At 38.2% G+C, this 14,216-nt stretch overlaps 2 protein-coding genes across 2 annotated transcripts in view; both read left to right on the top strand.

The window, feature by feature from the left end:
* LOC131310701 (cytochrome P450 736A117-like) overlaps window positions 1–9,373 on the top strand; it is a 45,745-nt gene extending 36,372 nt beyond the window's left edge. The window contains exon 3 of the mRNA XM_058337867.1: window positions 8,820–9,373. The gene's annotated coding sequence lies outside the window, so the exon portion shown is untranslated. The remainder of the gene's footprint in view (window positions 1–8,819) is intronic.
* On the top strand, window positions 2,781–4,898 carry LOC131310681 (cytochrome P450 736A117-like). The gene is made up of 2 exons (XM_058337843.1): window positions 2,781–3,764; window positions 4,049–4,898. Exons 1-2 carry the CDS (start codon window positions 2,799–2,801, stop codon window positions 4,652–4,654), a joined length of 1,572 nt encoding a protein of 523 aa, XP_058193826.1. The 5' UTR covers window positions 2,781–2,798; the 3' UTR covers window positions 4,655–4,898.
* Window positions 9,374–14,216: the final 4,843 nt, after the last annotated feature.

Below are 14,216 nucleotides of genomic sequence, written 5' to 3'. Positions count from 1 at the left end.
AAAAATTAATGATTCAGATTTGTTCAATTTATTACCGGTCATAATCGTTTATTACCGGTCATAAATTTAAAACAAATCTGTACTCTAGAACATAATCCGATAACTGCGATCACTTGGACCACACCTGTGGCAACTCCGCAGCCAAGCCAAATTCTACTCTATTCTCCATAGTACTCTTCAAAACTTTTTTCGTGGGCTGGGTTCACGAGAATGATTCAAAAAAATTTACCTCCAGGATATTCACAAAGAAAATATCCACATAAAATCAACTTCATTTTATATTCATAGTTATGTGAACAATTCGCATTCTGTTTTATAAAACGGACAAGTACAATTTGAACCGTAAATTGTCTATATCATACGAATTGTTCATGTATTAATTTGTAGATACCCAACTAGATTGATTTTTTTGCATGTATCTCTTTCACACTGTATCCCCACTAAATGGACGGATTGAATTATTGTGATAGGCTCAGAACATGACTAAAGAAAAGTGTTGGGCCGGAGTGTCCTAGCTATGGATTTGGTTACACAGTGTCACTCCCTGCGACCATTCTAAAAACAGATTTGCGGATGCGATATTGAATGCCATAAAAGATTTAACTGAAACGCTCCCTTACACCAATTGGTTTTAGGAGAGATACATGGTGGAAAAAAAGGTCCGATAAAAAGAATCTCGTACATATCAAGGATAAAGGTACGAACATGTCTCCCCTTTGGGAGTGACATTATCAATGACCTTTTTTATACCACGGTCAGGTTTTGCTGGTGCGTAAAATGATTTTCACACCCCTTCTTTTATTCATTGATGATAACTTCTTTTTTTTTGGTCTCTTATTCATGTAAATTTACAAAATTGTCACTACCATGTCAATGAAGTAAATTCACAAAGGCTTTTTCTCTCTAGGTCGGTCGTCTCCTCTTGGCCCATATGTCAATGAAGTAAATTTCCCCATTTGGTTTTCTACCCTTTCATAATTTTCTCATGGAAAATAATGTACCCCACTGTCTTATTCAGAATCTTACCATTTCCTTTGCTCGTGCTAGACAAATTTGTACACCACTGTCCTTTTTCTTGACAAATTTCCTATAAAAAAAACTGTCTCAATATTCATGCACTGGCACCACGCATGCATCTTTCAAAAGATCTCGTCGAGATCTATCAACAATTTCCATATTAAAAAATTATTTTTGTAAGTCTATTATTTTTAACATTAAAAATTACAAATAAGTAGTACTACTTATTTTTTAAGAAAGCTTAGCGAAACAATAAGAACAAACAGTTTTACGAGGAACACTGCACAGAACCTAACAAAAAGATTACAAAAAGAGGCTACTTAAGATTGAAAATTTTCATCATTGAGTTCTTCTTCATGTCAGGATCCCTAACAAATTCTGCAAGAATTTCTCACACGATCGAAACTTGTACTAAAATCAACTCAACATTCGTTTGTCATCAATTGCAAACAAAGAAATTTCATATTTTTTGTTGTTGTCTGTGATTAATCGTCTTGAATTTCTTGTGCACTATCAAAGCTTTTGATCATTTGCTGTCTCTTCTTGTGTCTATGTTCGTTACATTGTCTTAGGTGACTGATTTTTTAGCATAGGAATGGGATCCTCTCCCGTCTCTTAAAGAGATTGAATGTTCTTTTGAGGTTTTTTTGGATCTTTCATGGGAATATTACTCTCAAACCGTTAATTGATTTATCATGATGAGGACATTGTCCACGTAGAAAAAAAATAGTAATACTATATTGTTGCTCTCTTTGTTTCCCAATCTATGATTTCCGACCCAATATGAATGCCCTTTAAAGTATATTTGGAAGTGAAAATGTCACAAACCGTGAAAAAATTTCTGGAGGGAAGCCAGGCCAATAGAGGGCAGGGTAGATCGATTTGTTAGAATAAAACGCTTTCAATTTCACTGATCTTAGTTGTTAGGAGTATGTTTTAGTTGATCCTCCTCGATCCTTATATGTTGCAACAATTTCATGACAACGTTGTTGGTGAGATATTTTTGGGAGGTGAACATAGCTGTTCTGGTTGAGAGAATAGGTCTTGGGCTCAAACGGCAAATGAAAACAAAGGAGAAGACAAAGAATTTCTGGCCGTTTGGGTTCTGTCTTCTAAATGGCGTCGTTTGAGCATCAAATTTTTTTTATATATTTTTGAAAACAAAACTAAAAGTGGAATGTCATTAGCTAAAAAATGAGGAGGTGGGCCTCCCACTGGAAACCATATATATATATATATATATATATATATATATATATATATATATATATATATATATTTGAGTGGTTGTGTGCGTGTATTTGGATTAATAAGTTAGGTGACTTATTTTTTTGTCTTTATTCAAATTTTTTTTCATTTGTTTGTTTTGCGTCAAATTGTTATAACTTATTGATTCGTCTCGTAGAGAGGAATCGAAATAGGAAAAAAATATAATTAAAACTCATATTTGAATAAAGACAAAAATAAGTCAATAAGTCAGTTTTTTTTCCTTATTCTTGTCTTTTTGAAAAAAATTATGAGTTTCGATTAAAATTTTTTACTTTTTCAATTCATCTTGCCGAGACGAATTAATAAGTCACAAAAGTTTGATATAAAACTAAAAAATGCAGAAAAAATGTAAATAAAGACAAAAAAAAAAGAAGTAAAAAACTGTCCCAATATTCATGCAACCCGGCTTTTCTTTGCCTAACTTTTGACAAATTTGCCTGTGCTCGACTTTTCTTGAATATGACAAAGGGAGTGAGGTTATAAATTTCCTATAAATAACTGTCCCAATATTCATGCAACCCGCACCACACATGCATACAGCAGTATACGTACTTTCCAAATTTGTTGGAACCAGAGCCATGCATTTCTCACTATACCCCTTCATCTTCTCTCTCCTTCCCTTGTTTCTCTTCCTAGTTTTCCTTCTCAAATGGCTCTCCATCACCGCCCGACCACCGCACAAAAACCCACCCCCGTCTCCCCGAAAGCTCCCTTTGATCGGAAACCTCCACCAAGTGGGCCACCTCCCCCACCGCTCCCTCCACTCCCTCTCCCAAGCCCATGGCCCCTTAATGCTCCTCCACTTCGCCGCCGCCCCCGTCCTAGTTGTCTCCTCCGCCGGCGCCGCCCGTGACATCTTTAAAACCCACGACCTTATCTTCTCCAACCGACCCAAATCGACCATTTCTGAGAAAATTGCTTACGGAGCGAAGGATGTGGTTTTCAGCCCTTATGGCGATTACTGGAGGCAGATGAGGAGCATATGTGTCCTCCGACTGCTAAGCAACAAGCAAGTCCAATCCTTTCGTGACGTTAGGGAAGAAGAGACGGCGCTCATGATCAAGAAGATTTCGGATTCTGGTTCTGAGGTGGTGAATTTGAGCAAACTGATTGTGGAGTTGACGGCGAACGTGGTGTGTAGGGCGGCATTTGGGCGGAAATACGACGGCGTTGGAGGCAGAGGAGGAGGGCCGAGGAGGGGGTTTAAGGAGGTTTTGGAGGAGGTTATGGAGTTAATAGGGTTTTTTGATATTGGAGATTTTGTACCATGGCTGAAGTGGGTGAATAGAGTAAATGGGGTGTATGGGAGAGTGGAGAGAATCACTAAGGAGTTGGATGAGTTTATGGAGGGTGTGGTGGAAGAGCATGAGGATAGAGAGAGAAAGGGAGGGCAGGATTTTGTGGATGTTCTGCTTGAGATTCAAAGAGAAAATGTTGGGATTCCTCTTCAAAGAAATAGCATCAAAGCTCTTATTTTGGTATGACCTGAATCCCTGTTCTTTATGTATTATGACTATCTAGTCAAGAAATGATTCAATGCTCTTGGGGTAATGTTGAGCACGAATCTCTTATTTTTGTATTGACCAATTGTTTAGTAGCCTTGTTATTTTATAATTCAATTACTTTCAACGATTTCTGAACAAGGGTAAAGATTAACTTGGTGTCAAAGAGATTCTTATCTATCCTTTATTTGTCTCCTTATCAAATACGTAATAAACAAAAAAAAATATTTACTAAATTGTAATTTTTTTTGGTCTTGCAGGATATACTTGCTGGTGGAACTGATACTACATCTGCAACCATAGAATGGGTAATGACAGAGCTCTCAAAACATCCTCAAGCCATGAAAAAACTCCAAGCCGAAGTTCGACTGATAGCCCAACCCAACCAGCTTGTAACCGAGGACAATCTAGACCAGATGCCCTACCTAAAAGCCGTGATCAAAGAGACTCTACGCCTCCACCCTCCAATTCCCATTATCCTGCCCCGGGAGTCAACCAAAGACGTGCAAGTAAAGGGCTACGACATTGCGGCCGGGACACGCGTGCTTGTCAACGCTTGGGCGATCGGACAGGATCCGACATCGTGGGATGAGCCCAAGGAGTTTAGACCTGAAAGGTTTTTGAACGACCGTTCGATCGATTTTAGAGGACACGATTTTGAGTTGATTCCGTTTGGAGCGGGGAGGAGGGGGTGCCCAGGGATTCAGTTCGCAGCGGTGGTCGATGAGCTGGCGATTGCAAATCTTGTGCACAAGTTTGATTTTGCATTGCCTGATGGGGTGGAGTTGGATGTGAGTGAAGCTGCTGCTATCACTGTTCACAAAAAGTTCCCTCTGCTTCTTGTTGCAACTCCTTGGTCTTGCTAATCCGAAGTACCATGTGAAAGTACTTCAAGCTCCTATTATGATAGTATGCATGAAACATATGTCTGTATTTTCATAAAAAGTTGCCTCTGCTTCTTGTTGCAACTCCTTTGTCTTGCTAATTGGAGCACCATGTGAAAGTACTTCGATCAAGCTCCTATTATGGTAGTATGCATGAAACATATGTCTGTATTTTCATGAGTACGTATTGGATATTAATAATAGCAATACTGGGTTGACCCGAAACACATTTAATTTCCCTCACAAGCAGCATTTGATGTTAATAGACCAGTAGTTAAACTACAACGCAGGTGGACTGTAAATCCATCTATCTGAACCTGAGACTTTGCATAGGTGTAAAAGTGTATTAAGAAAAGGGTAATATAGTAAATTTATGTTGATAAAGGCAAGATATGGAGTGTGGATTGTAAAAAAAGGGAAGTGTGAAAATCACTTCCCATAATAAATTATGTAAATTATTATTACAAAACTTTGTTTGTTTTGATTTGTGTGCTTCGGGTAGATATCTACAAAAGGTTGAGCCTCTTCGTTGAAAGAATTAACTAACCCATTCCGCTAAACCTACCTAAAAAATAAGCACTTATTTACAATTTTCAAACTTAAAAATAATGTATTTACGAAAATAATTTTTCAATTTTTTTTGCATCGTTCAAAAGATCACTTCGAGATCTATCAAAAAGATCCATATTGCATAAAAAAATTATTTTAGTAAGTCTATTATTTTTACATTAAAAATTGCATAGATGTACTTATTATTTTTTTAAAAGGCTTAGCGGAACAATAAAAACAAACAGTTTCCCAAGGAACACTGCACAAAACCAAACAAAAAGAATACAAACAGAGGCTACTTAAGATTGAAAAATGTCATCGTTGTGTTCTTCTTAATGTCTGGATCCCTAACCAAATCAGCAAGAACTTCTCACACGAAACTTGTATTAAAATCAACTCAACATTCGTTTGTTATCAACAAAAGAAATTTCAATATTTGTTGCCGTACGTCTATGTTCATTATATTGTCTTAATTGGGTTCCGTCGTTTTTTGCGTAGGAATGGAATCCTCTCCCTTCTTTTCAAGAGATTCAAGGTTCTTTTGAGTTCTTCATGGATCTTTCACGGGAACAGTAGTCGCAAGCCATTAATTGATTTATCACGATGAGGACATTGCCCACATAGAAAAAATAACAATACTGTATTATTGCTTGATTTGTTTTCAAATCAAATCGGTGTTGAGGGGAAATTTTTTTTGTAACACTTCATTGAAAGATAGATGTGTTCGATTTGAAAGATAGATGTGTTCGATATATCCATTCAACATGATTTTTAAAGTAACTAATGTTTTTGACAAGCTCTAAAAACCATGGAAATAACAATTAACTGGGATTATTTCCTCCATACCAAGCATCTTTCCAAAACAGAATCCTCCTTCCAATATTTCTAATATTGAAACTTACGTTGTCCAGAAAGGGTGTTAATTTCCAATAACCTAAAAGTTGTAGACTACAACTTTTTTGTTTTGTTCTTATTATTTTTTTTTTGTTTGTTAGGTTTTTGCGTCAAATTTTTATGTATTTTGTATCGACAAGAGGAATCAAAAAAGTAAAAAATTATGTCTTTGACAATAGTATTTTTGGAAATATCCCAGAAAAAGTCCAAATAGACAACATTTGGGCCTTTTCTTGCATATTTTCCAAAAAAATGGGTAGAAATCAAGATTTTTTACCTTTTCGATTTATTTCGTCAAAACGAACCAATAATACATAAAAGTTTGGAGGAAAACTAATAAACGCAACCTAGGTTATGATTTTCATCCGATCAACACCCTTCATTTTTCTTTCAGTTCTTGCCAAATTAAAATTAGGTTTGTTGTTATTACTCCTTTTCTTGTTCACTTTTCAATCTACGAATCAAAAATTTCAAATCGTCTAACCAAATCAGAAGTAGAAACTGAAAACGACGGGAAGACTGAGAATATTTTTGGAATTTTTGGTAGATGGACATAGCTGTCCTCGTTGAGTCTTGAGAAGAGTTTTCGGGTTGAAACGGCAACTGAAAACAAAGTAGATGACGGAGAATTTCTGGCCGTTTGGGTTCCGTCTTCTAAATGGCGTCATTTGGCTGTTCATTGATGTACAGACTGGGTGTTCAAAAGTTTGTGAATTGGGTGTTTATTGATGTATGGACTGGGTGTTCAAACTACTTCAAAGCATGAGCAATCCTAAAATTTTTACATATATTATAGCAAATTATTTTTTTTGGGTGGTCATGTGACCATGGTGCTCTTTATGTGGAGCCGCCACTGAATTTAGGGCCTCCAGGTCTAGGGCCAGGGGCATCACTTCTGCAGCGGCACCCTTGCCAAGCGGGTGCCGAGCGGCCAATCCGGCCGTTCATCTCGGAATCAACGATCCGGATCGAAACATCTTTTTCCTTTTCCTATCTTTTTTTTTAAATCCGTTCGGTACCTTTACATCTGAGCCGTCCAAAACACTTTTGGACGGCCGAGATGTGTTCGACACCCTTGCCAAGCACCCCTGCTTGGCATGGTCTCCAGGTCCATCGGAATAGGAAGAGTTTTGAGAGCAACATGGCAATTAATTACACTCTATGCTGGGGAATTTCCATGTGCAGGTGATGTCAAACTTAATATGGATGGCTATTGGTATAATACTGAGATCTTTTTGGAATTATTGGTAGATGTACGTAGCTGTCCTGATTGAGAATAGGTTTTGGGCTAAAACTGAAAACAAAGGAGAAGACGGAGAATTTCTGGCCGTTTGGGTTTTGTCTTCTAAAGAGCATCATTTGAGCATTTTTTTTTTTTTGATATTTTTTAAAATAAAACTAAAACTGGAGTGTCATTAGCTAAAAAATCAGGAGATGGGCCTCCCACTGGGAACCATCAATTTTTTTTTTTTTTTTAATGTGGGGTGTGTGTGGGTGATGATAAGAATTGAAAGGACCCCACCTTTTGTTTGAGGGGTTAACCTCCTCACCATTACTCTATTTTCCATATATAGTACGTACTCTTCAAAACTTTTTTCGTGGGCTCTATTTCGGGTTCACAATAATGATTCAAATTATTTTAAAAATTTTATCTCCTGAATATTGATCTTTTGATCATTATCTCCTGGATATTCACATAGAAGATATTCATATAAAATCAGACCGATTGATTTTTTTTGCATGTATGTCTTTCTCACTGTATCCACTAAATGGACGGATTGAATTATTGTGATAGGCTCTGAACAGGACTAAAGAAAAGAATCTCGTACATATTAAGGATAAAGGTATAACGAACATGAAATTGTCTCCCTTTTGGGATTTGACATTATAAATTTTGGGAGTGACATTATCAATGGCCTTTTTAATACAACGGTTAGGTTTTGCTAGCAAAAAAAGAATTTTCACAGCCCTTCTTTTATTTAATGATGATACCTTTTTTTGTCTCTTATTCATGTAAATTTACAAAATTGTCATTACCTCTTGAGTTACTTTTTCTTTATAAAAAGCAATTTGATAATTTCGTGTGAATAAAGACCAAAAAAACAAAAGTCTCAATAAATAAAAGAATAGTACTCCCTCCGTCCCAAATTATTTGTCCGGTCCGCAAAATAATAACTTAAAAATAATGCAATTTATTAAAGAAAAAATTCAAACTTTTTCACAAATTAATAGAACTCATTGATATCTAGTAAGTTGTTAAAAACTTTTGAATTTTTCTTGCAAAAATCGTATTATTTTTAAGACTTCGTTTTGTGGACCGGATAAACATTTCAAGACGGATCAAAACTTTTTCCGTGGGCTCTATTTCGGGTTCACTAGAATGATTCAAAAGTTGTATCTCCTGGATATTCACAAAGTAGATATTCATATACAATCAGACTGATTGATTTTTTTGCGTGTATGTCTTTCACACTGTATCCACCAAATGGACGGATTGAATTATTATGAATTAGACGTCAAGTAATGGGCTACGACATTGCGGCCGGGACACGCGTGGTCGTCAACGCTTGGGCAATCGGGCAGGATCCGGCATCGTGGGATGAGCCCGAGGAGTTTAGGCCCGAGAGGTTTTTTGAACGGCCGTTCGATCGATTTTAGAGGGCAGGATTTCGGGTTGATTCCGTTTGGAGCGGGGAGGAGGGAGGTGCCCGGGGATTCAGTTTGCGGTGGCGATGGATGAGCTCGCCGTTGCAAATCTGGTGCACAAGTTTGATTTTGCACTGCCTGATGGGGTGGAGCTGGATGTGAGTGAAGATGTTGGTATCAATGTTCATAAAAAGTTGCCTCTGCTTCTTGTCGCAACTCCTTGGCCTTGCTAATCCAGAGTACCATGTGAAAGTACTTCAAGCTCCTATTATGATAGCATGCATGAAACATAAGTCTGTTTGGAAATTAGTTATTTTCACAACATGGGTATTTTGGTAACTAATTAAGCAAGAGGGACTCAAGATGGGATTGCTAATACCTGGTCCATGGTGGGATTCCTAATGCACCCATTTTGCTGGATTGATAGTCCCATGGGTTTCATAATCCGATCAACAAATGCAAAACCAAACGCAGGCTTTGGCGGCCCCACGGGATTACTTATCACATCCCATGTTTGTTTGTTTTTCTTGTATTACTGCATACACCTTTTCTTTTAACCTGTACACTTCTCGCCTCCACCCGAAATCGCCATGAAATTGCCATAACATTGCTCAAATCGCAGACCTTTGGAATGCTACCTTTAAAATCTGAACCCTTTAAAATTTCGGATACACTAGATGCATAAGCATCTGCCTAGAAAGAAGAATTTTTCGCCCCTCGATAGGTGTTATTAGGTGTTGCCATATAGGCTGGTCCTGATCGAACCTGGTGTTCGGTCAGAAAATAGTAATGTTAAATTTAAATTCAACTGAGCACTCTTCCATGTCAAAGTATCGTATTAGGTTACGTGTGGAGTGGCATCGAACCAACTCGTTCTATGGAGTCGGGTAGCCTTGATCTTTGTAATAAGGGTTTTTGGTTGCCTTTGTTTTTTTTTTTTTTTTATTTTTGAAAATTAATAAAATTCCTTTTATCGATTAAAAAAAAAACCTCGTTCTGTGAAGCCCCTTCGATGTTATCATGGATGGCAAAGTAGCATGCTTTTCGGAGCACGATTATGTCGACTTGGGCTGATTTCAAAACCTTATAATGCACAATTGGGTATAATAATTTTCGGGTAGATTACGTACACAAACCTCCTTTGAGGTTTCTGACAAATGCAGATACGTAGCTCCGCCGAGATTTCCGTTCCGAGCATTTGGTCAAAGTTTAAATCCTATATCAACTAGATGCCATTTTTCTAGCTCTTCCTATTTCACGATCAGACAGATACATACGTATGTTTATTGGTATATTCTCTTTTGTATATATGCCTGATTTGTTCTTTAGTTCTAAGAAAAGTAGTTCTGAAATCTGAACGGATCATATTTGTCTTGAGGAGATAAACGGTCGTGATTTTGACCAACGTGAGGTTCAACGACGTGATTTACACCTTCAAACTTGCAAAATATGGAACTTCGATTGTAAAAATGAGCGTGTGGTGGGCTTGATGGGCTTGTCGCCCAATGACACTTCACCTTTTCCACATAGAAGGTGATTATTCGATTCTCAACAAGAACGCAAGTGTTTGATATTGTGGTTGATGCCTTTTGGACTTGTCCCACCCGTAATGCCACTTAACGGTACCCCTTCCACATCCCCTTACGAATAGACTAGACATCTAGTGAGTGGGAAAAAAAAAAAATTCTCCCACTCCCTATCCTGACTCCCTCTTTAAATATACAAGCAAGTGGCCCATTTTACGTGTAGATATATAAACTACTCCATAATATATATATAAAAATAGAGGGTGGCGGAGAGAATAAAGAAAGAACAAAACAGTAATGGGGTCTGATCAAATAAGTTAAATAAAATTCATGTTTTTACGAATTTTTAAACAAGTCATTTTTTTTATATACATCAACTAAAATATTACTACTACGTAGTATTACTTAGCAAAAACAACTAGACTATTGCTAGTTACCTATAGTCCATTTAGGCCCCATTCCGCTAAGGGAAACCATTCTACTAATGTTCAAATAAGTACTTATTTTTAAATTAGTGAAACACATCCTAAAATTTAAAAAAACGATTATCGTTACATAAAATACCCAAGCAAGTGGTACATTTTAATGTAAAATATATATACACTATAGTATAGAAGGTGCTAGATTAGGAGAGTTTGGGTGAAGGTGACGATGCTGAAGCTTGAAATTCAGAGTAAATAGACGGTTAGGTTCCTGTCACTTAAAAGAAGGAATAAAGAAAGAAGAAGAAAAAAATACGATGATTGGGAGGAGATTTTAATGAAGAGGAACTCCCCTGTCCCATGGTGTATGGGGGGAGATTTTAATGAAATTACCTCTATCAGTGAAAGGAAAGGGTGCCAGCGGTTGGAGAGAGGAATGAAGGATTTTGTGGATTTTTGTAATTCTATGGAGCTAATAGACATACCGATGATTGGGAGGAAGTTTACTTGGACCAACTATCAAGATCATGCCATCCTTAGTCGTTTGGACAGATTTTTGCTCTCTCAACAATGGCTGGACAGATTCAAAGTTCTTCAATGGGGGCTTCACAGGCCCATATCTGATCATTGTCCTATTATGCTGCTAGATGACGGAAGAGATTGGGGCCCTAGACCATTTAAATTCATGGATATTTGGCTTTCAAACCCGAAGTGTATGGCTATTGCTAAGGAAACATGGGAGAATACACTAGTAAATGGATGGGCTGGCTATATTATTTTGCAGAAACTGAGAGCAATCAAAGAAAAGCTCAAGGTATGGAACAAAGAGGAATTTGGGGATGTCAACGCAGCTTTACAAGATAAGGAAGCAGAAATTCATCGTTTTGATCTTTTGGTGGAGGAGAGAATGCTCAATTATGAGGAGAATGCCTTGAGATGTAAGGCTAAAACAGAATTTTGGAGGCTATCTAGATTGGCTGAAACTTTGTGGAGACAAAAATCAAGGTTGACTTGGATGAAATTGGGGGATAAAAACACAAGATATTTCCAAGCCATTGCAAATAATAGGTTTCGGAGGAATATGGTGGGATCGGTAAAGGTGAATGATAGAGTGCTTGAGGATCCCTTGGAAATAAAGGCTGCTGCCGTTGAATACTTCAGAGAGAACTTTAATGAGGAGAGAAAGCTCAGACCAATGTTCGGGGGTGTGCTCCCTAGAGTTCTAAATCCGGACAATTCCAGTCAGCTAGATAAAGCTTTTGAGGAGGGGGAAATCTTTGCGGCTTTGAAGGACTGCAGCAGCATCAAGGCTCCGGGTCCGGATGGCTTCAACTTCTCGTTTGTTAAAAAAGGGTGGGATTTTATGAAGGATCTGTTGGTGCAATTCTTCTCTGAATTCCACTCTAATTGCAAGCTCGCAAGAGGTATCAACTCAACTTTTGTAACTTTAATTCCGAAGGTTGATTGCCCCAGGTCCTTTAAAGAATTCCGACCCATAAGTATGGTAGGTTGGATTTATAAGGTGCTTGCTAAAGTTCTAGCTAATAGACTCAAATGCCATCTACCTCCTCTTATTGGTGAATCCCAAGCTGCGTTTATTGAGGGCAAACAGATATTGGATGGTATTCTTATCGCAAACGAGGTTATTCATGGGTGGAAAAACAGCTCCCAAGGAGGTTTGATCCTGAAAATTGATTTCGAGAGAGCCTATGATTGTGTCAATTGGGGATTTTTACTTAACTTATCCACAAAATTGGGCTTCGGGGAGAAGTGGTGTGCTTGGATTAAGGAGTGTTTGTCCTCGGTGTCTATGTCCGTACTGATAAACGGTTCTGCATCTAAGGAATTCCAAATTCAAAAGGGCATCCGACAAGGGGATCCTCTATCTCCCTTTCTATTCAATATTGTGGTTGAAGGGCTCAATATTCTGCTAGAAAGGGCAAGGGAGCTGAATTTCATTAGAGGGACTAGAATTGGACCGATTGGAGCAAATGGGATTGTGGTTTCTCACCTCCAATTTGCTGACGACACGATTATTTTCTGCAATAATGATGTGGAGGAGTTGGCTAATATCAAAAGAATTCTGCGATGTTTTCAACTTATGTCAGGATTAAAGATAAATTATTCCAAAAGTTCTTTGTGTGGGATTAAGGTGATCCACCAGGATGTCACTGCCCTTGCTATGGTTATGGGATGCAAAATTGATCATTTGCCAATCAAGTACTTGGGGTTGCCATTGGGAGCTAATCCAAATAGAATCAAAACATGGGATCCGGTGATCGAAAGAATGGAAAAAAGGCTAAGTGTATGGCGTAGGAGATTCAACACTTCTGGGGGTAGACTTACTTTAATGAATTCATCCCTTGGAAGTTTGCCTATATACTTCATGTCTTTATTCAAAATGCCGATGTCAGTTGCCAAGGCTTTAGCTAAAATTCAGAGACAATTTTTTTGGGGTGATACGGTGGATAAGAGAAAGTTACACTTGGTCAAATGGGATGTGATTTCCAAAAAGAAAGAGTATGGAGGGTTAGGGGTCAAGAATCTGATGATCCAAAACCAAGCTCTTCTGGCCAAGTGGTGGTGGAGATTTTACAAGGACAGCGATTCTCTCTGGGTAAAGGTGATCAAATGCAAATACAAGTTGGAGCCAAGATGTTGGTTACCTCGGTTGCCCTCTTCTGGTAAAGCATCTAATATTTGGAAGGACATCTGCTCGGTAGGGGAGACCAATTCTTGTATTGGATCCATTCTCCAGGAGGGTTTTAAATTAGAAGTTCACTCGGGACAGGAAATATCCTTTTGGAACCAAGTTTGGCTAGGGGACTCAACCCTTAAAGAGGAGTTTCCTCGCCTCTATCTCATCTCTACTCAAAAAGAGATGGTGATTAGTGATCTTAAAGTTGATAGATGGAACTTACTATTCCAGAGAGGGCTACGGGATTGGGAAATTCCGCAATTTGAGGATCTGCTTTTGAGACTTCAACCGGTGCATCTGGATCCAACCAAGGGTGATCTGTTGAGGTGGAAATGGGCTCCTGATAATTGCTTTTCGGTAAAATCTGTATATAATAGATGGGAACAGGTGGGCTTCTCAACGAATCGGGTGTTGGGTTCGATCTGGAAGAACATTTCCCCTCCTAAAGTGGAAATTTTTTCTTGGATGGCACTTCAGGACAAAGTGGCTACGAAGTCAGCTCTACTCTATCGAAATTTGTTACCTGAAGGCCATTCGGTGATGTGCCCTTTTTGCTCGTTGATCGTAGAAACTCCGGAGCACCTCTTTCTCCATTGTTTATTTGCGTGGAATGTTTGGTCATTAATTCTAGACTGGTGGCATGTCAGTTGGGTTTGTCCGGCCACCTTGGTAGACCTCTTTACATGGTGGTTAGATTTTGGTTTCAAAAATCTGGAGAAATTCTTGTGGGAAACAACCTTTCATGCTACAATTTGGTCCGTATGGCTGGTAAGAAACGATATTGTCTTCAACAATGCTTCTTGGCGAGT

The sequence above is a fragment of the Rhododendron vialii genome, chromosome 12a (assembly GCF_030253575.1).
Source record: "Rhododendron vialii isolate Sample 1 chromosome 12a, ASM3025357v1".
Taxonomy (NCBI): domain Eukaryota; kingdom Viridiplantae; phylum Streptophyta; class Magnoliopsida; order Ericales; family Ericaceae; genus Rhododendron; species Rhododendron vialii.
The sequence above is the reverse complement of the archived record's forward strand: the minus strand, read 5'-3'. Positions and strand labels throughout refer to the sequence as shown.

Excerpts from the sequence above, each read along its gene's own strand:
- LOC131310681 (XM_058337843.1), top strand. The coding sequence starts at position 2,799 with ATGCAACCCGCACCACACATGCATACAGCAGTATACGTACTTTCCAAA. Across the intron at positions 3,765-4,048 it reads GCATCAAAGCTCTTATTTTG|GATATACTTGCTGGTGGAAC; the intron begins GTATGACCTGAA and ends TTGGTCTTGCAG.